Here is an 18,262-nt window from a genome sequence, read left to right as displayed (position 1 = left end):
AAAGACTCTTGCTTATACCTCCCCCCCCCCCAATATGCCAGTATCTGGTGAAATAAGAAATCCCAGAATCCCAGAATCTCAGATTTGGAAAGGACCTCAGAGCTTGCCTAGTCTAACTCATACCGGAAATAAGAATCCTCTCCATAAAATAACCAACAAATGCCCATCCAGTCAGTGCTTGAGGAACCTCTTGCCTCCTAAGGTAGTCCATGCTCCCTTTTTGATAGTTCTAATTGTTGGGAAATTTTTTCCAACATTGAGACTAAATTTGACTCTTCTATATTATTCATCATTGTTCTTTCTATTACCTTATGGGTCAAACAGAATAAATCTAATCCTTTTTCTACCTAATAGTTTAAAAAAATCCCCTATTTATTAGCATTTATTTTATTTCCCAACAAATTGGAAAAATACAATAAAATAAGACCTTTTGTAATGAATATAGTCAAACAAAACAAATTCCCAGCATTGTCCGCATCCAAAAATGTACGTTTCATTCTGCATCTTGAGCCCAACACCTCTTTGTTAGGACTTGGGTGGCATGCTTCGTTATTTCTCCTCTGGAATCATCTATCTGATTATTTTAAAAACAGAAGACCTGGATTCAAATCCTGCCCTCTCCCCTATTCACACTTACTAGCTACGTGACCCCAAGCCAATCACTTAACTACTATGTGCCTTAATTTCCTTATTTATAAAATGAAGAGGTTGAATTTGATGCCCGTTCCAGTCTTAACCCTCTGATTCTAAATGTTGTAAGAGAGAGGGAGCATGCCCCTCCTGAACCTTCTTTTTTTCTAGGCTAGACATTTTTAGTTCCTTTGTTTGATCCTGATCTGGCCTGTATTCCATTCATGATTCTGGGTGCTCTTGATTAGATGTGCTCCAGCACAATCAATGACCTTTTAAAGTGGAGCTTTCAGAACTGGTCCAGCTATGATCTGAGCAAGGTGGAGTATAAGCAGGATCTTCATTTCCTTATTGCTCAAGTCTTTGCCTCTCTGATGGAGGCCCAGGCTGCATTCCCTTTTTTGTTTTTCATTTTCCTTTGCTCTCTGGGTTCTGCTCATTCCTTGGTGAGAGCTTTTCATAACCACTGACCAATAAATAGAGTGAGGCTGGCTTTCCGAGAATCGCAGAGTCAGTTGTGGGACAGTAAAAATACGATTTCTGATAATCCTGTGAAAACTTGTAGCTTCCCTTCTATTTTCATCCGGGAAATTCCCAACTGAAATTCTGTGTGGAATATATTTTTTTAAACCCTTACCTTCCATCTTAGAATCATTATTAAGTATTGGTTCCAAGGCAGAAGAGAGGTAAGGGCTAGGCAATGGGGGTTAAGTGACTTGCCCGGGGTCTGGGAAGTGTCTGAGGCCAGATTTGAACCTAGGACCTCCCATCTCTAGGCCTGACTTTCAATCCACTGAGCTACCCAACTGTCTTTAGTCGGGTATTCTAGTAGAAAAATCAGTGTCAGAGGACCCTGAGATGATCCTTCTGGCCTGAGGGGTCAGGGAATGCTTTCTTGGGGATGGGGGAATTGAGCTGGCCCAAGAAGGCACAGTAGGACTTGGATAAGCTAAGAGGAGGGAGGAGGGCACAGACAAAGGGACAAAGGTATGGAGACAGGATGGACCACAGCGTGTGCATGGGACGGTGAGGGGATTTGTCTTTTCAGAGTAAAGACAGCATTAAATCATCAGAGGTGAGGAGCATTTTAATTGGAAATAAGGACTGAGAGCTGTGGTCTCATTAATATAAGAAGCTCCTGTCATAGGAAGATGGTCATCTTTTTTTTTAATTGTTCCTTTCTATTTTTATTGCATTTATCTTCCCATGGTTCCGTGATTCATGTTCTTTCCCTCCCCGATCCAGGAGCTGACAAGCAGTTTCACCGGGTTACACATGTATCATTGTTCAAAACCTCTTTCCATGTTATTCCCATTTGCAGTAGAACGATCTTCGCCATCTCTGTAGCTCAGAGACTTTCTGAAAGCCCCGACGGTCTAAGTGGCTCCTCCCGGGTCGCACCGGGGTGGGTCGAGTTAGAATCTAAACGCAGGTTGTTCTGGTTGCGGGCTGGATCTCGGCTCTCAGTGACTTGCTGCTCTGTTTCAGGAAGGCTTCACTGCGCTGCACATGGCGGCTGAGGGAGGCCACTTGGACTGCGTGCGGCTCCTGATTCAGGCGGGCAGCAAGGTCAACGCGCAGACCCAGGTGATCCAACCGGCCCCTTTGGCTGCTGGGAAACGGTCACGTGCCTCGCGACCTCCTCTGACCCAGTCCTGAGAGTCCCCCTGATCCCGCGTCATTCGTTGTCCCGAGGCCACTTGAACAATCAAGGGTCATCCAAATGGGGGGGGGGTGCTTGATGAGAAACATGAGTTAACACAGGACCGAAGATTTACAGTTGGAATCCAACCCACTCATTTTACAAATGAGGAAACTGAGGCCCAGAGGGGGTTGGGATTTGGCCAGCGGCACACAGGTTGTGACTGTGCCTGGCACATAGTTGGCACTTAATAAATACTTATTGATTGACAAAAGCAAGATGGGAGCCAAAGTCCTGTGACAAACAAAAAGTGGCATTCTTTTTCCTGGGCTTCTCACGCCTTATCTGATTCACATGAGAAGTCACGCGATAACGCGGACTTTGTGAGCACTTAAAGCAGCGGTGGGAGGAAGCAGTCCCAACCGAGGCATCTGAACTGTCTTCAGAACTTGGGGTCCTGGATGGGTTCATAGCCTGGGCTTGGGGCTCTCTAGGATACCTGCCCCAGGCTCCCTCGGGAAGGTGGGCGGAATGCTGCCAGGATTCCCCCGGGCGTCCCTTCTCTAGGCGGAAGCCACCCAGGCTGAAGCCACCCAGGCTGACTCTCCCTTGGACTGGGCCAATGACCATCTCAGGAGGAGGAACGTGACTCTGGGAGCAATAGGTCCTAGAGCTAAACTGGCTGCCCCAAGACTTACGGCTCTGCTCTGTGACTCCGAGCAAGTCTCTTAACCTCTCGGTTTCAGTTCAGTGGCTCTCAAGTCGGAGGACCTAGTTTCAAATCACGGGATCATAGAGATAGGGGAGGAAGACCTTCAAGGTCCACACGCCGAAGCCTCTTCATTTTATACATAAGTAAGGGGAGCCGCAAAAGTTCAGTGACTTGCCCAAAGTCCTACTGCTAAGAAGTGTCTGCAGTAGAATTTGAATTCAGGTCCTTCCACATCCAAGGTCCAGCACTCTACCCACCTCCAAAGTTTACTACCTGTGTGGCCATGGGCAAGCCCTTTAAAACACCCTTGAGCTTTAGTTTCATCACCTGTAAAATAAGGGGGGGGGGAGTGTGGATCAGATAATTACATCCATGATTGGATAACCTGGGGGGGCTTCTTTAAAGGTCCTTTTGGAATAAAACTTGTTGATTTCAGGATGCATTACAGCATCTCATCCCTTGGGGGTCCACACTGGGGTCTGTATATGATGGACATGGAAGAGCAGCACAGACTGTAGAAAGCACAAGGCAGGAGGGAAATGAAGACTCAGAGAACAGACAGAGAGTATGGCTCTGTCTGAGCCCTGACAGGGCAGGAAATTGAAGGCTAAATCAATGAGCCAATCCACAAGCATCTCAGGGCAGCTTGGTGGTGCGATGGATAGAGCTCCAGGCCTGGACTCAGGAAGACTCCTCTTTGGGAGTTCAAATCTGGCCTCAGACACGTCCTAGCTGTGGGACCCTGGGCAAGTCACTTAACCCTGTTTGCCTCAGTTTCTTCCAGAGTTTGAAATGGCAAACCACTCTAGTATCTTTGCCAAGAAAATAGCAAATGGGGGAAGAGTCAGACAAGACCGAATGACTGAACAACAAGCACAGTTGTTGCTGGGGGAAGATTCAAGGATTAGAGAAGATGTCCTCCTTGCCTTCCAATAGCTTTCCATTGGCCAACGGGCATCTTTAAAGTGCTCACTCTAACTCAGCACCGTGCTAAATGTTGGGATCTAAAGAAAAGTTTATAAAAACAGCCCCAGCTCGGAAGGAGCACCCCAAAATGCAAATAACCATGCACACACACACACACACACACACACACACACACACGTATGACATACCCGTAGCAGACAGGATGTGGTCTCAGAGGGAAGGCACTAGCACCTGGAGGGATGGGAAGGAGCTTCCTTCAAGTAGAAAACATAACCTAGCCTAGCCCCGGGAGCTCCGAATTCTCAGGTAAGGAATCATATTGCATTTCTGATATTTCCATTAGAAACAAATGAATTGTCTTCACTATGCTGCCCTCCACGGCTTTGATGACATCGCTCAAGTCCTCATTGATGCTGGGATCAGTGTAGATGCTGCAAATCATGTAAGTTGTGTGTGTGTGTGTGTGTTTTAACATAAAAATCTTATATGCTGGGGGCAGCTGGGTGGCTCAGTGGATTGAGAGCCAGGCCTAGAGATGGGAGGTCCTGGGTTCAAATCTGGCCTCAGACACTTCCCAGCTGTGTGACCCTGGGCAGGTCACTTAACCCCTATTGCCTAGCCTTTACTGCTCTTCTGCCTTGGAACTAATACACAGTATTAGTAGAACGACTTTCCAAAGCCACAATTCAATTCCCAATGCAGACTTCAGGCAGACATTATGCTGTCGGGATTATGGCAGTACCATGGACAACTGGACCCAGTTGCTCTAAAGCAGGAAATCTTGTTGGGAAATCTAGATGCTCCATCTTTCCATGGGGTTGGGACCTTAGAGAACATTTCTGGCCCAACTCCTTCACTTTATAAGAAATAATTATTTATAAAGGGCTTTAAAATTAGCTTTAATTTTAATTTTAACACTTTACATAGTGTTTCACTTTTATGAAGTCAACCATGCTAAGTGTTTTATAATTATTATTTGGTTTCCCCCAACTTTAGGAGGTAGGTGCTCTTATTATTCTCATTTTACAATTGAGGAAACGGAGGCAGCCAACAATTAAGTGACTTGCCTAGGATCGTACAGCTCTGACGTATCTGAGGCTGGATTTGAACTTGGGTCAAATTAGTGTGCTTAGCATAGAGTAGGAGCATAACAAATGCAAAGTGTCCATATTTAGGAAAGATTTCCTTGTGGTTAAGCAATCTGAAGTGAGGAAAGCAGCTCAAGAGCCTCACATTTAAGTGTTGCTTATGCCCTTTTTTTTTTTTAAACCTTGTCTTAGAATCAATACTTATTACAGGTTCTGAGGCAGAAAAGTAAGGGCTAAGCAATGACCTGCCCAGAGCCACACAGTTAGGAAGGGTCTGAGGTCATATTTGAATCTAGGTCCTCCTGACTCTCTGGCCTGGCTCTTTATCCACTGTGCTACCCAGCTGCCATTAGTGCTGCTAATGTCTTTTTTTTTTTTTTTTAACATTCTATCTTAGAATCCATACTAAGTACAGGTTCCAAGGTAGGGCTAAGCAAATAGGGTTAAGAGACTTGCCCAGAATCACACAGCTAGGAAGTGTCTGAGGTCAAATTTGAACCCAGGCCCTCCCATCTCTAGGCCTGGCTCTCACTCCTTTGAGCCACCCAGCTGCCCACTAGTTACTAATGGCTTAAGTCACCTGGGTCAGGGCTGTCGATGCCCTCCCCAAAAGCCAACTGTGATTTGTAAACTCCTCCAGAGTTCTAGGCTCATGAATGTCATTTCTTCACAGCAAAATGCATCTCCAATCCACATCGCGGTGCTAAACAACTTCCCTTCCCTAGTCAGGCTCCTCATCAAGGCAGAAATCGACCTCGATGCCACCGACAATGTAAGCTTTTCACAGGGCAATCCGTAGCAGATGCTAAATGATCTTTTACTATTTGGAAATAATATTTAAAATTTGAAGGTTTGTTGCTTGATCAAATGGCTGTCTTGGGAATGATTTTTTTCTCTCTTTTTTGGGGGGATAAATTTTGTTTCCATGAGCAAAACATTCCTATTTTCTCTCCATCCCACATTTCTCCCCATTTGAGAAATCTCAGCCAAAATCCAATTCCAAGTAAATTTTGGAGGAAAAAGAACCAGCATTAAAATGTTTGCTCAGTTGTAAACATGATTTCTGACTCTTGGACCCTCTGTCATAGGTCATTAGGAGTAAAATGGGGAAGTGCAATGCCTTTAATCTGAAAATGGGATGGTTTGTTCCATTTGGGTACTCATCGTTTGCTTTATCAACCAGGCCAGATGCTTGAGGGTCTTGTTCTAATCACAGCTCCGTAGCTATTCGTAGGAAGCCAGCAAGAACACATTCTGATCCCAGGGATTTAAATCTTGCTGTGGGAGAAGGTGTTGAGACCAAAGGTACTGGGTGTATGGGGGATCCTGCTAAAAACCTTCCTGCTACATGGAAATATATACAGCATGACAGCACTGGAATAACCTCTATTGGGCTATTAACTGCCTCAGGAAGATGGAGGGGGTAGAGAGAGTCCGACTCTCAAAATGTCATATAATGATTGTTTATAAAAATCATTTCTACATATAATTGAAAATAAAATAAACACCTTCCCACTTCTCCAACATTTTTTTTTTACCTTACTTGCAAATTTCTTCCAGCTAGCCCAATGAGGAGTGATTTTTTTAAAACCCCAATGCCTAATCACAGTGCCAAAGCTTGGCTTCCTTAGTTCAGGCCCCAGTGCGTGGCTGGACCATTTTACTCCTCTAGTCATTATCTCCCACGTTTAATGGCTTTTACTCTGAATATCATTTCCTTTTGTTCAAATTATTATCTCATACAGAGGCACCAGACGCCACTTCACATTGCTGCTGAGAACTCGAGACAAGACATAGCGGAAATGATCCTCATCGCAGGAGTGAACTTAAATTTGACAGATAAGGTGGATTCCCCTCTCCACCCCAATGCCTCACTTAGTCCTGTTATTTTGTTTTTTAAAAAATCCTTACCTTCTGTGTTATTTTCAGTTCTAAGACAGAAGAGCAGCAAGGATTAGGCAATCAGGGTCAAGTGATTTGTCCAGTGTCATACAGCTAGGAAATGTCCAGGACCAGATTTGAACCCACGTCCTCCCCAATTCAGTCCTGGAGCTCTATCTATTGTGCTACTTAGTTGCCCCTCCTCGGTTCTGCTATTAATGCATTAGCCCCTTACTGCTGCCATGAGCCATGTCTCCTGGAGATGCACAGCCCCTGGCAGGAATTATTTAGGTCCAGCTCTCCATATAGGGAGTTGTGAAAGCCTAGTCTGTTGATACCATTGAAATATAATTAAAATGACTAACAAGGGCAGCCCTGCAGCGGGTTTGAAAGTAGAGGGATAATAGGGGCGATGGATGGAAACACAAGCAGCAGTACATAGGAATGGGGAGAGTTGAGTTAGGCTAGAGCTTTGAATCATCTTTGTGTCCTGAACCCCTTCCCATTAATGAGTGATTTCAACGCAGAAAGTAAAATATGCACGATGACAGAGGATGCCAGTTATATTAAAATAGTTACCAATTTATTTAAGATAAATGACAAATAAATAACAAAAATATTTAAGATAAGTTCCTTGAAGAGAATCTCTATTATAGGCTAAAACTTTTTCTTAAGACCCGCTGGGCTGCCTGCTGTGTCGGTGAGTCACTGCACATTTCCAGTTTCATCTATTATCATATCCCTTGGAATCTGGGGCAATTTCAATAGTTTTTCATCTCTCAGAGTGACTCTGTCTAAACATGAACAGAGAAGCATCTACCAAACCTCTACTGTGTAATCTAGCAGTGAGGCAGGGTCTTGTCCCTGGCTTTGAGGAGTTCACTATTTAATCGGAAAATATATAGTGGGATCAGAGATTTAGAATTGGAAAGAATTTAGAGGCCACTGACTGACCTAGGGAACCAAGGGTAAGTTAAGTGATTGGCTCAGGGTCATTCATACATTATACTAAATAACAATATAAGATAGCATATAGTGAAAAGCTAGTGCTAAATTGTGTGATAAAGCCCCCAAGTCATAAAAGAATTTGAAGGAAAGGACGAGTCCATGTTAGCTAGCCTTCAATAATGGCAGAGTGGAGGGGGAGAGGAATAGGGGTATGACTAGGAAAACATCAGAAACCATAACGAATCACCTGCCAACACCAGGAGGGGGAAGGAAAGGAGGGAGAAGTTCAATTGTATAACTTAGGGAAATTTGTATGGAAATTTATTACATATAATTGGCAAAAAAAATTCAAAATTCAAAAAATATTTAACATCTGAAACATTCTTAGTGGCTGTCCCTAAGAAGGTGTAAGCAAAGTCTAGAAGACTCAGGTTAGAGAAATCAAATCCCCTGGGAAATACACAAAGGACTGAGTTGTCCCAGTACTCCTGACCTGTTCAAATTCCTCACAGTATAACCTTTTGACAGCTAGGTGGCACAATGTGCTTGAGGTTAGGAAGGCCCGAATTCAAATTCGGCCTCTGACACCAATTGTGTGATCCTGGGCAAGTTACTTAACCTGTCTGCCTTATTTTCCTCAACTGTAAAATGGGAATAAAAATAACAGCTCCCAGGGATTGTTGTGAGGATCAAATGCAATATTTATATTGTGCTTAACAATGCCTGGCACACCATAGGCCCTATATAAATGTAAGCTATTATTTGAAATTACAACCTACACAGGATTTTGTGGATGCATCATTACTGACATCACATTTTTACTTACTAGCTCTGTGACTTCGGTGAAGTTGCTTTAAATCTGATTCCATTTTCCCCTTTTGCAAAAAGATAACTTACATTGTGATAAGAGGCTTGCTTGCAAGGGAAAATTTTCTTGAAGCTTTTAAGTGGTATATACCATTCTTATCAATAAGTATTCTTATTTTAGAAAAATGTTTACTATCCAATATCATACCTAAAAAGCCTCCTATTTTCTATCCTTTAGTATAAGGCAAGAAATGCTACCCTTTGGGGGAAAGGGGTTTTACAGGGTATACCAAAAATAATCTCACATCTTCAATTTATGTAAATATGTGTTTTAATAATGCTGTTTATTCTTTCCTCTTAATTCTAGCAAGGAAAAACATCGTTGGACGTTGCTGCCCGTAGCAACCACATCAGCTTGGCAGATATGATCATAAAAGCAGATCGATTTTACAAATGGGAACAGGTAGGAAAGGTCCCCATTGTCAGGGGGTTGAGGATGACGTGAATTAGGTTTGAAGATGGAACCTGGCCACAGGTGATCATCAGCCAGGGCTGCCTCTGAGTGGTGGGGGAAGATGGATTTTAGTGATAGGAAAGAGAGATAGGAAATGGAAATGGCCACCAACTACACTCACTCCTCGTCCCACTTACACAAACTGCCTTGAATGAATGAAATGTGCTGATGGGATGGATGCCACTGAGGTTGGACAAGGACAGGGGAGAGGCTTCTTTTCCTCTATGTGTCTTCATGGTAAATTAGATCCATCAGTGCTTCACTCTACTGTTAAGTAGTTAACAGGTTTGAAAATCAGGGCAGCTGAGGTAGAAAAGTAGGGACTGGCAGTGTAGTCAATCTGTTGACAAGTTCTTGAGAGAGCTCAGAAGGCAAGGATCAGAAATAAGGACTTTTAAGTCTCTTAAACTTCTGTATCCTAATCTGTAAAATGGGGATAATACCTGTAGTTATTTCATAAAGGGCTTTGCAAACATCAAAGCCTCATGTAAATATCAACCACTATAAGGATGACATTCCTTTTGGCAAAAAGAAAATTAAGACATAAAAGACTAAACTTATACCTATTTTCCTTTAATAAATATTTTATTGAATTTTTACATTACTTTAATTTCCCAATGCTTCCCCTCTTCCCAAGAAACTTTTCATTTAGGCTATCTGTTTTCCTTTAAAACTTCTTCTATTTAAAATGTCAGGGAATTTATGTGATCTGATGAGATGTCATGAATTCCCTCTTACTGGAGGTATTTGGCACAAACAAGCTAGATAGCCACTGGCAGGGATATCCCAGAAAGAATTCACATACCAGTTCTTCTAAGGTTCCCCTGGAGGCAAGGATGCTGCAGTAGATGAAGTGTGGAGCCCCCAGTGACTGCAGTCCCATGACTGGCATCACCTTCCCCAAATCAGAGGGCTGGGCTCTTAGCAGATTGCTTCTAAACAGTTCTCTTTTGGCCAAGTGGACTCTTGTCCTGTGATTTCCTCCTGACAGGCTCTTTGCACTTTTCACATCATCAGCTTCTATTCTGCCACTGCAGGACAACCTCAGAACTGACCCCGACTCTTGGGCTGTGAAACCCTTAAGCTTTAAGCAGGATCATGGGGTGGAAACGCAGCATATCCGCTCAGTAATGTGGCGCTTAGCCACCAAATACCTCAAGCACAATGACTGGAAGAAGCTGGCACATTACTGGAAGTTTACGGATGCACACATTCGTGCTATTGAACAGCAATGGACAGGTATCCATTACACACAAACCCACACTTCTGGGGAATTCTTCCCCTCCCCCTCCCCCCCCCCCCCCCCCCCCATGATGCCTTGGAAAGCCCAGGGAAGGGCAGGCCAAGAGGTCTCAGTTCTAGTTTCCTCTTTGTGTCACTTTTGGCTATCTGACTGTAAGCAGGTCACTTGCCCTCTTTTTTGGGCCTGAACATGATGGGATTCTTTCAGTTAAACCATTCTAATTATGGGGCCCTTGAGCATGAAAATAATTTCTTCCTTCTTGGCTTTCTCATGGCACCTTGTACATGATGAGGACTTGCCACATGTGTGGGTGTGGCTTATTTTTTCTCAGGGAGTCCAGCTGTGACCTGACAGTAGAGGCCTTCAAAACATTCACTGAATGATTCAGATCTGTTTTAGAATCAGGATTCTTCTGGACAGGTCTGAAACAGGCTAGCCTATGACTCTGGTATATTTCCAGCCTTCATCAGGAAGGAGCATATAGTTATGAAGAAATTTAATTTGTAGCATTTAAAAATAAAATGCCCACCCATGCTATATTTAACTGTTATTGAAAAATTTCCAGTTCTATGTATTCCTTTTTAAAAAATCCCTTACCTTCCATCTTTGAATTAATACTGTGTATTGGTTCCAAGGCAGAAGAGTGGTAAGGGCTAGGCAGTGGGGGTTAAGTGACTTGCCCAGGGTCACACAGCTAGGAAGTGTCTGAGGCCACATTTGAACCCAGGACTTCCCATCTCTAGGCCTAGCTCTGAACCCACTGAGCCACTCAGCTGCCCCTTACTTATGACTCTTAAAAAGCCTTAAGCAAAAGAGATTTTACTGCTGGACATGTCAACAAGCTACAGTTCTCTAGCTCTGACCCAGTTCTGTTAAGAGTGGTGTTAGTGAGGCTATAATTTCATGCCATGAGCCTTTTTTCTCATTCCCAAGCCCATACTGGTCACAAGAGTCTTAAATCTCAGGCAGTGACATAACAAAGCACTACATAAATAAAATGGATTATACTCCCAAGCACTTTTATAGACATTATTTGATATGAGGTTTAAAATAACCCTGTGGTTCAGGAAAGGCTGGTCTTAACCCCATGTTACAAGTGAAGAAACCAAGGCCCAAGATGGTGAAATGACCTGCCTTCAGTTAGGAAGCTCAGGAGCAGCAAAGCAGGGCTCAAAACACCAGTCTCCAGGTTCTAGGTGGGAACTGTCTCTGCCATCCACCCTGCTACTTCCTCATGATGGACTGAGAACATGACACTGACTAACCTTTGGAACTAAATGTAGAACATATACAAATTTCTTATTTCTGCTGGGTATTATAAGAGAATTAGGGAAAGTTTAGCAAGAGGTATAAGTTAGCTGGATGACTGGCAGAGAAGGTTCCAATCATGGAACAGTGAGAAGGAAGAAAGTCTTTCCTGAGAGATGCTGTTATGGCTGAGGCAGTTAGAGAGAACCACCCTTTTCTAGCCTTTTAGTTTCAGAAGCCTGGTGCCATCTCTGATGTATCTCACTCCCTTCATGCCCCACGTACAATGACTATTTTTCAAATTATATTTTATTTTTTTCAGTTAACATTTTTATTTTCTCTTCCTCTCACCTTCAATTAAAAAAAACCCTTGCAACAAATATGCATAATCTAACAAAACAAATTCTGGCTGTCGCCAAGTTCTCAGACCTCAAGGCCTTCACCTATCAGAAGTGGAATAGCATAATTCCTCATCTGTTTGCAACACCCTAGATCTGACCTGCTCTCCTTTTACACTGCTAGCCATTCATTCGTATTTTCATTACTTCTTGATTAGATTGTTGTATTAACCTCCAGATTTTCTTACCTCTATTTTCTTCCCATCCTTTACAGAACTACCAAAATAAGCTCCCTAAAGCACAAGTTCAGACCAATTACTCCCCTAGTCAAAAAATGCTAGTGGATACCAACTGCCTTTAGAATAAAAAACAAATTCTGTAGACAGGCCACTCTACCTTTGTAGCTCTCACATTATCTTTCTAATTCTTTTTAAAAAATATTACTTTTTGCCAATTACTCATAAAATCAATTTAACATTAAAAAAAAATGGGGGCAGCTAGGCAGTTCAATGGAAGAACCAGGCCTAGTAGGGACAGGAGGTCCTGGGTTCAAATCTGGCCTCAGATACTTCCTAGCTGTGTGACCCCCTGCAAGTCACTTAATCCCAATTGCCTATTCCTTACGGCTCCTTCTGCCTTGGAACCAATGTTTAGTATTGATTCTAAGGCAGAAGGTAAGGGTTCAAAAATTTCTTTTTAAATTGAATTCTAAAATCTCTTCTTCCCTCCTCTCCCTTCTCCCCAAGATGGCAAACAATTTTATATATATGTATATATGTGTTTGTGTGTACACAAACATACCTATGTACATACATATATACAGGTTATACATGGTACAACGATTCAAAACATTTCCATTAATCATGCTATGCTGCCTCCCATTTTCTTTCACAATTATATGCAGAAGAACAATACGAGCTGCCATCCAAATCTGATATGCTGTCTCCTACCTCTGGGCGTTCACACAAGCCATCCTACATGGCTAAGGCACACTCTTCCCTCATTTCTACCTGTTAGATTTCTTTGTCTCCAAGACCGGTTCAAGCCCCACCTTGAAGTCCTCCTCAATTTCCCTAAGCTGTTGCTGTTTGCTCCCTCACGTAGCTCCCTCCAAATCTGCTAATCTCTCCTTTGCCCCTTTCACTTCCTACCTTTCATTATAGCTTCTGTGTGTGATTGCAACTTCCTAGGAGAACATAACCTTGGAAGCACCAACCATTTCTTTTTGAATTCTCAGTTCTAATAGCTGTCCTTTGCAAATGGGATAGGCTTTCAAGTCAAGTTGTACTTTGTCTAAGGGTCCTTGCACATAACTTGAAGGACAACCATAACAGAAAAAATGTATAAAGGAGATTAAATGAAGAGAAGTCCTGGGAAGTCAGGTCATCATGCTGGGTCTGGCAGGATTTAGCCAAAAAGGTCAGTGATCAGTGCAGTTTGTCTACAATGGCTGGTGAGAGAGATGCCAGAGGACTAGAGGACCCAACTGAATGAATCTGGAACCTGCCACCCTTTCCATCAAGGATGATTGTTTGGTTTTTAGCACCTACCATTTGTTCCACACTGCTGGGTGCTGTGGAGGATAGAGGTCTAAGTCAGGATCCCTGACCTTAAGGCACTTATAGTGTACTTCCCACAGAGACAAGACCTACTGGAAAAGCTGAATGAGTTTAATAATTATAAGATTCTCTGTGTTAAGTACTAAATAGAAGTAATAATATAAAATATAATAAAGAATACAACTAAAACATAAGTAGTAACACTTAACTAAGCACTGATGATAGAGTATAAAAGCTGGGAGGAAACAAATGCTCAAAAAAATTTATAATGGCTACAAATTATAAGTATGTGGAAAAAAACTATCCAACCTTACCTAGAACCAACAACAACAACAAAAAAAAAGAGAACGGAGGCATATCCAGAACTTACTAAATTGGCAATGATAAATAAGGACAAAATGCTAAGGGTGGAACTATAATATTCCAATAGTCTAGAAAGTCCCTAACAAAAATAATGAAACTGACATAAAATTATCTCCATGATTCCACTGTTAGAAATATGCCCCTAAGGAAGCCCTAAAAAGGCAAAAAATGGAATGGTCTATAAATGATACCGATAACTGCTGTCTATGGCAGTGGGAGGAAAAAAAATCTAGTAAAAACAACTTACATGCCCCAAGGTTGAAGAAAGACTGAGTAGCCTGCTAGGTATCAATTTATCTGACAACTAGTATGGATGACAATTGTGGGGATTATAAAGAAATATGATAAATTGTACACAAAATAATACAAAGCAAAATAGTATACACAATAGTTATCTCATTTAGAAAGTAAATGCCCTCAGAGGTATCAAAATACATGGTCCTTAGCCCAACACTCCTCCATGTGACCCAAACTGGATTAAAATGTGATTGGGGACAAAGCTAGGTAGCACAACGGATAGAGTGCAAGGCCTGGAAACGGGAGGTTCCAAGTTCAAATCTGGCCTCACACTTCCTAACTGTGTGACCCTGGGCATGTTACTTCACCTCAGTTGCCTAGTCTTTACTGCTCTTCTGCCCTGGAACCAATACTTAGTTATCAGTTCCAAGATAAAAGGTAAGAGTTTAAAAAATATTTGGGAAATATTTAACAAAATCATAAAAATATAACACAGCATAATGTTAACACATTGTTTTCCAAGGCCATATGTGGCCTATGGGGATCGTTATGTTCAGTTTAGCAGCTCCCATTTCTATTTGAGTTTGATACCCTTGCTCTAAGATATGTCTATGCAAAATCAAATGGGATTTAGTGCTGCCAAGCTGATAGTTACTTGTGTTTAAGTGGATTTTCATTATAGTTTGGGATTTAAGGCTTAATAAGTTTACTAGAAGGCTAAATAAGCTCATAAAAAAATTGCTCTAAAAAAAAGTTCAGGGAAAGAGATTACTGTGGGCTGAGGTGATCTTAGAGCCTCTTAGGATCCTGGAAGCCTTTGACTGTCATAGAGGGCCTTGCCCTCCCCAGGTGGATTATCACTCTTATCTCTCTGGATGAACCATCTACAGAAACAAGCTTCCCAAGAGGCATCTTATTATTTTCCTTTGAGATATTGGTATGAGCTAAAAACAACCAACTCTCTGATTGCCTCTGGTAGCTCTAACTTACTGCTGAGTGGGTTCCCCCCCCCCCCCCCTTCTGTTCTCCATTGTCATCAGGCACTAAGAGCTACCGGGAACACGGCCACAGAATGTTGCTTATCTGGCTCCACGGTGTAATCATGGCAGCTGAAAACCCAAACAAAGGACTATATGAAGGGCTCGTGGGAATTGGCAGAAGAGATCTCGCTGGTAAAATACTTCCTCAGCAAATTCAGCTAAGTACAGCACTAGCATCCTTTGGAGAATTTGATAATTCAATTGTTTTTCTACACAGCTCCATAGGTAGTGGCCTTGGCAGGGGCAACTTGAATCTGAAATAATACCAAATTGCCTTACAGTGCATTAAAAAAAGGGAATGTGGTACCAGACAAGGCAGCGGGTACACAGCAGGGAGAGGGTTAGACATGGATGGGTCTTCCTCCTGAACTTGCTTCACTCTGTTTCCAAACCTCAAAGGATTTTGGTGAGGATGAGATGAGGTCTTTTTCTTTTCTTTTTTGAGGGCAGGCATACATATTTAACAACAAAGCTTTTCCAGTGGGCTTTTCCTCCTACTCTCCATTTCTCATATTCCTGTATGGCAATATTTTCCTCTTACTCAGAAATGCAACCATAATATTCCTTCCCAGTTAAGTCAAATCATACACACAAGAGTTTAATTTGTCCTTTGGGGGATGACAGCGTAATAAAAGGTAAAAAGGTTTTGGGTCATTGAATAATTCTTCACAAAAATAAAATCATTTCAGAAAAGTTGATCAGAGTCTTCTAGAAACAAGAAATAGAAATTCCTTATCTTTTTTTGTAGAAAGCATCAGAAAGAAAGCAAATGCAGACTGCAACTCCTCCAAAAAATGCACAGCGATGTGACCTGGGCCCAAGTGGGGTGGAGCAGCCCAACCAGAAGGTGACTACTATTTTACAGGCTCCTTGATACTGTTTCTCACTGAACCAAAACAATGAGATCGACAACAGTGAAGTCCCATGACAGTAGTCCCTTCCTCAAAGATCTGTGCAGGGATTTGTTCTAGGTCTTTCTGGAAACCAGCCACTAAAAATGGATGCATGGACAGCTTGAGACACATTGGGCTTTGGGGTCATGCAAAACTGATCTCTTTTGGTTTTATTATTGCCACTTGCTTATCCTATAATTGTTACTATTTATAAGCCAATTTGTTTTTTTGTTTCTTAACAAAACTCTTACCTTCTGTCTTAGAATTGATACTTTGTGTTGGTTACAAGGCAGAAGAGCAGTAACACAACTAGGTCTGAAGCCAAATTTGAACCTCAGACCTCGATCTCTATCTATTGAGCCACCTGGCTGCTCTTACATTCCTTGTTCAATAGAATTCAAGAATATTGCTTTCTTGAGTTTTGCTCTAAGAGGACTGGCTAGGATAGGTTGTTATGAGTTCTCAGGTGTCATAGATAATAAGATTAGAAGAAATTACAAAAGCCATTTTGATCTGCCAGCTCCAACATTTTGTGAAAATCAGAGCTACGCAGCTATTTCTAAGAACTTAGAAATGTGGTCTGAAAATTTCACATGCCCAATTTTTGCTTTACTGCACAATATCTTGACAGAGGGAGATTAAGGGGATTACATTTTACTAAATACATTGGCAATCAGTTGAACCTTTTTTGTTGGCAAAAGTTGCCCAATAGGGCACAAGTCCAGAGAAGGGAAAGAGAATCAGAGTTCAGGGCTTGAAAGAATCTTCAACTAGTTCAAATACCTTCCATCCCCACCTTTTTTTCCCCTTAAACATAAGAGGAAACTGAGATCCTATGGCTAGTTAGTAGAGCTAGGACAAGGATTTAGGTCTGCTGAACCCTGCGAGTCGAATGTAGCTAGGAGAAAAATATTCTCTCATATGTGGTCTCCCCTACCCTTTATGATACAAAATGATCCCCAGGGAAAAGGAGAAGGATTGAGAGAGCATGTGGTTTTGCCCTGAGTACTGGCCATGTAACCATATGTAGATACTAGTTCTTTGGGCTTATGCTTTGTAAGACAGCAACTAAATCACGTGGATTCAGATCTCCTAGTAAAATGAATTTATAAATTTAGTTTTCTAATTTTTTAAAGAGGAAAAAGCTATTAAATAAGACAATCTATTTTAAATTCAAGACTCACATATATGGGTTGGTAAAACTTGGGGTTGGGCAATTAATTCATTGGGCAAAAAATTCATTAGTTCATTAAATGCACCAATTACACTAGATTTCCCCTCCACTCCACTGACAAGTATTTACTGGCAACGTCCAACTGGGTAGAAAAGGGGGAATCTAAAGTGAAATGATGCCTGGCAGTACTGATCCTATGCTGTATTGCCTGGTACTAATAGCAGCTCCCACATGTATCATCCTCTCCTCATAACAACCCTATGAGGTAGGTGGTGAAGATATATATGCACGGAGGGCAAGTGCAGAAAGCACAATAGTGAGGGAAGGTGGCTTCAGGTCTGGAAGGATACCTATGATTTGGACAGGAAGAAAAGGAAGAAATTCTAGGTAAGAGGAATAACATGAAGCAAATCTATACTCTTTCCCATTTCATTAAAGTTCTACTATAAAACTAAAAAAGTTTATTGGAAAAGCAGACCTGTGATTTCACTGATGTGAGGAAATTCCCTCTGCCTATGCATTGCTACTCAGAGAGTCTCAGAGTGTTCTCTGAGAACACTGAGAGCTTAAGTGACAAAGCACATTGGAAATAAGACTCAAACCTGGGTCTTCCAGAGTTCATCTGTCTCTTGCTCAAAGATTACTTTCCCACTGAATCCATTAGGCTCTTTAGGTGCCAGGAAGAAAACTATACCTGAATATAAATGACGGCCTGCATATTTTCCTACATTGTCTATGGTGGTCATATTAGTTATTCTTGAGAGAAACCCACTATAATTCACATCTCTGGACAGCTGGGGGTTAGTTCTTTAGTTCTCTTCACCTTGATTAATAAATGAGAAGTAATTGCTTGGGAAAAGCAGAAACCTATGAGTAACACAATAAACACTGTGTGCTATTTTCAGTGGCTATCCACAAAAAGGAAGCCTTTTTAATTTGTGCAAATGTACCTCATAAGCAGGCTTTCAAACCAAACATCACAGAAACTATCAGCTGCCATTTATTCTCTAGAGCCACC

The 18,262-nt window shown here is 42.0% G+C and overlaps 1 protein-coding gene across 1 annotated transcript in view; it reads left to right on the top strand.

The window, feature by feature from the left end:
• ANKDD1A (ankyrin repeat and death domain containing 1A) overlaps positions 1–15,987 on the top strand; it is a 59,617-nt gene extending 43,630 nt beyond the window's left edge. The window contains exons 8-14 of the mRNA XM_044660120.1: positions 4,255–4,353; positions 5,673–5,771; positions 6,745–6,843; positions 9,003–9,098; positions 10,187–10,388; positions 15,178–15,309; positions 15,926–15,987. Coding sequence (XP_044516055.1) covers positions 4,255–4,353; positions 5,673–5,771; positions 6,745–6,843; positions 9,003–9,098; positions 10,187–10,388; positions 15,178–15,309; positions 15,926–15,987 — 789 coding nt within the window. The remainder of the gene's footprint in view (positions 1–4,254; positions 4,354–5,672; positions 5,772–6,744; positions 6,844–9,002; positions 9,099–10,186; positions 10,389–15,177; positions 15,310–15,925) is intronic.
• Positions 15,988–18,262: the final 2,275 nt, after the last annotated feature.

This window comes from Gracilinanus agilis, chromosome 2 (assembly GCF_016433145.1).
Source record: "Gracilinanus agilis isolate LMUSP501 chromosome 2, AgileGrace, whole genome shotgun sequence".
Classification (NCBI taxonomy): Eukaryota; Metazoa; Chordata; class Mammalia; order Didelphimorphia; family Didelphidae; genus Gracilinanus; species Gracilinanus agilis.
The sequence above is the reverse complement of the archived record's forward strand: the minus strand, read 5'-3'. Positions and strand labels throughout refer to the sequence as shown.